The sequence below is a fragment of the Hemitrygon akajei genome, chromosome 24 (genome assembly GCF_048418815.1).
Source record: "Hemitrygon akajei chromosome 24, sHemAka1.3, whole genome shotgun sequence".
Lineage (NCBI taxonomy): Eukaryota > Metazoa > Chordata > Chondrichthyes > Myliobatiformes > Dasyatidae > Hemitrygon > Hemitrygon akajei.
The window spans coordinates 24,993,398-24,996,180 of NC_133147.1; the positions used below are offsets into that span (position 1 = coordinate 24,993,398).

Sequence of the window (2,783 nt, forward strand, 5' to 3'; positions counted from 1 at the left end):
AGGACTTCTGTCGGAAACACCAACGTACTCCAAATGACCAAATTATTAGATACTTCCTGCAAATTTTAAGTGGCTAGAACGTGCACGATCATGATCTTCTGCTGCTGCAGACCATTTACTTCAAGATCAGAGTTGGTCTGCGTCCAGAGATGCTGTTCTGCACACGATTGTTGTAACGCGTAGTTACTTGAGTTACGGTCGCTTTCCTATCTGCTTGAACCAGATGGCCATTTTCCAGCGACCTCCAAATTTAACAATGCCTTATCGCCCACATACGCGCGCTCGCTGAATGTCATTTTATGTTTGCTTTACGCACAATACACTGTTAACTCCAGAGACTGTTGAATGTGAAAATATTATGTGTTCAGCAGTTCCTGAGATACTCAAAGTACGTTGTCTGTCTCTAACGAATATTCCACGGTAACATAGATGACACATTTTCCTCATTCTGATGTCTGATCTGAGCAACAAGTAAATCTCTTATCTTGTCTGCATGCTTTTATGTATTGAGTTGCTGTGAACTGATTGCCTGATGCGATACTTCCATTAACGAGTAGATGTATATGAGTAGCTAATAAAGCAACCGGATTGTGAACTTCCATTGCTCTTCAAACAGGTATTTAATTTATTTTTTAATTTTTTTTTTTGCAAATTTCCAGGCACGGAGTAAAGATAAAATCAGTGACGTGAGGTCATGTAGCAGGAAAATTTGGCTCCCGTTTTACGTCAGCGGTCTGAAGGAACGTAAGGATTAAAGGTGTAGACTATTTCTAATTGGGGAGAAAGTTCAAATATCGAAGTGCAAAGGGATTTGGGAACCTTCGCGCAGGATCAATAAAGGTTAACTTGCAGGCTGGATCGGAAGCAAACGCAATGCTCGCTTTCATTTCGAGAACACTCTAAAATAAAATAACACGAGGATGTAGGTTCAGGACGCATTTATCACACCTCAGTTGGAATGTTCCGAGGAGCTGTGGACCTTTTATTTAAGAAGTATTGGCATTGGAGAGGAGTTTCAGGCGGAGTTTCAGAAGAATAATTCCGCGAATGAACTGGCTAATGCATGAGAAGTGCTTCATGTCTCTGGGCCTGTACATGAAGGCATTTAGAAGAATGAGGGGGAATCCCGTTGAAACTAATCAAATATTGAAAGAGTGAACAGGGGAGGATGTTTCCTAGAACGGGTGAATTTAGGACCAGGGTACACAGCATGAGAATAAAATGTTAGTGGGTTGGGAGGGGGTGGGGTTCAATTGAATCCGATCGAATATTGAAGGAGTATATGTGGAGAGGATGTTTCCCATATCGGGTCAGTATAGGACCACAGTATACGGCTTGAGAATAAAACAACATCTATGAAGGACAGTAATGAGGAGTAATCTCTCGCGGTAGTAAATCTGTAGAATTCTATGCTACAGTCGGCTGTGGAGGCCAGATTATTGGGTAAATTTGAAGCAGAGGTCGATTTCTTCCTGATTAGTCAGGAAGCCAAAGGCTTAGTGGAGGAAGCAGGAGAATGGGGTTAAGGGGCATAATAAGATTGAAAGGCTGAACACGTCGATAGGCCGTAAACCCACATTCTGCTCCAGTGTTGTTGGAGGCCACCAGTCTCGGTGGAATTTTAGAACGCAAATTCCCCATCTTCTCTCGTCATGCAAGGGATTTTGCAAAGAGAGTGAAGGGGAATTTCACCATCTCCTTTAACTGTTCTCTGAACTTTGTCTGAGTCACAGCGTAAAGAGCCGTGTTGGTTCCGCAGCTCAGGAGCTGGAGCATGAAACCTAGCTCTTGAAGAAAAAGATGTGGGATTGAGGATAGGTATCCTAGATCAAACATTCTGCCCCATATGTTGTATATCATATAAAGTCCCCATAACAGGATGAAATTGCCCGATATAGCAATCAGTAGAGCGAGGGACTTCCTCCGGCTCTCCATCTCTGTATCTCTCACTTTCTCCCCGGTGCTGGAGACCCGCAGTCTTCTTCGAGCCCTGCTAGACACTAAGACGTATCTGGTCGTCAAGGCATTGAGCAGCAAGATAAGACAAAATGGAACTGTCGGTGTGAAGATATAATGGAGGAATTCAATTGCTGCCCAGACTGGTGACTGCAAAATACCGGGTCTCTCCAGACAAAACCAGGGATAATAACCCAGGTGGTATTCACCTCTCAACATAAAATACCAGAAAATATTTCTGCAGCTGAAAACCATCACTGTCCCCAGAACCACAGCCGCCGTTCTCCTGGTGCAATATTTGCTGATTAGTTTCTGACAACAAATGTGCACGAATCGATCAAAGGTGAAAGCGACAGTGAACCAGACGGAACAGTCGGTGGCGGCGTAAAGCAGGACGGCGTGAATGTTACAGACATGGACGGCGTTCAGGAAGCTGAACTGCTCCCGATAAGCGATGGGTATCTGATTCAGGACCACGTCGAGGATAACAACCAACAGATCCGCCGCTGCCATGGACACGAGGTAGTGCGTGACGCTGGCTGAGAGACCGCACTTTCCTCTGGACAGAACCACAATCGTCAGCATGTTCACTGTGTGGACAGAAAACAACGGGAAAATTAATCTTCACGCTGCCACCGGCATTACCAGCTTGATCAATTGCTAATGTGGATTTACAGGTTTATGAGAGGAGAGCGAAACCAAAAAGTTGTCATATTTACTGTCTCGATAGCAATTTAACTTCGAGCGGGATTTACCCGGAGGACGCCACAGTAGCGTAGCGTTGAGTAAGACGCTGTTCCATCGTCCTCTGACAGAAGTTTCTACTT

General features: G+C 44.6%; 1 protein-coding gene across 1 annotated transcript; it reads right to left on the reverse strand.

The window, feature by feature from the left end:
- Nucleotides 1-1,650: 1,650 nt before the first annotated feature.
- Nucleotides 1,651-2,541, reverse strand: LOC140715650 (probable G-protein coupled receptor 139). Its single transcript, XM_073028013.1, has one exon. It carries the CDS (start codon nt 2,539-2,541, stop codon nt 1,651-1,653), a length of 891 nt encoding a protein of 296 aa, XP_072884114.1.
- Between the last annotated feature and the right edge of the window lie 242 nt (nt 2,542-2,783).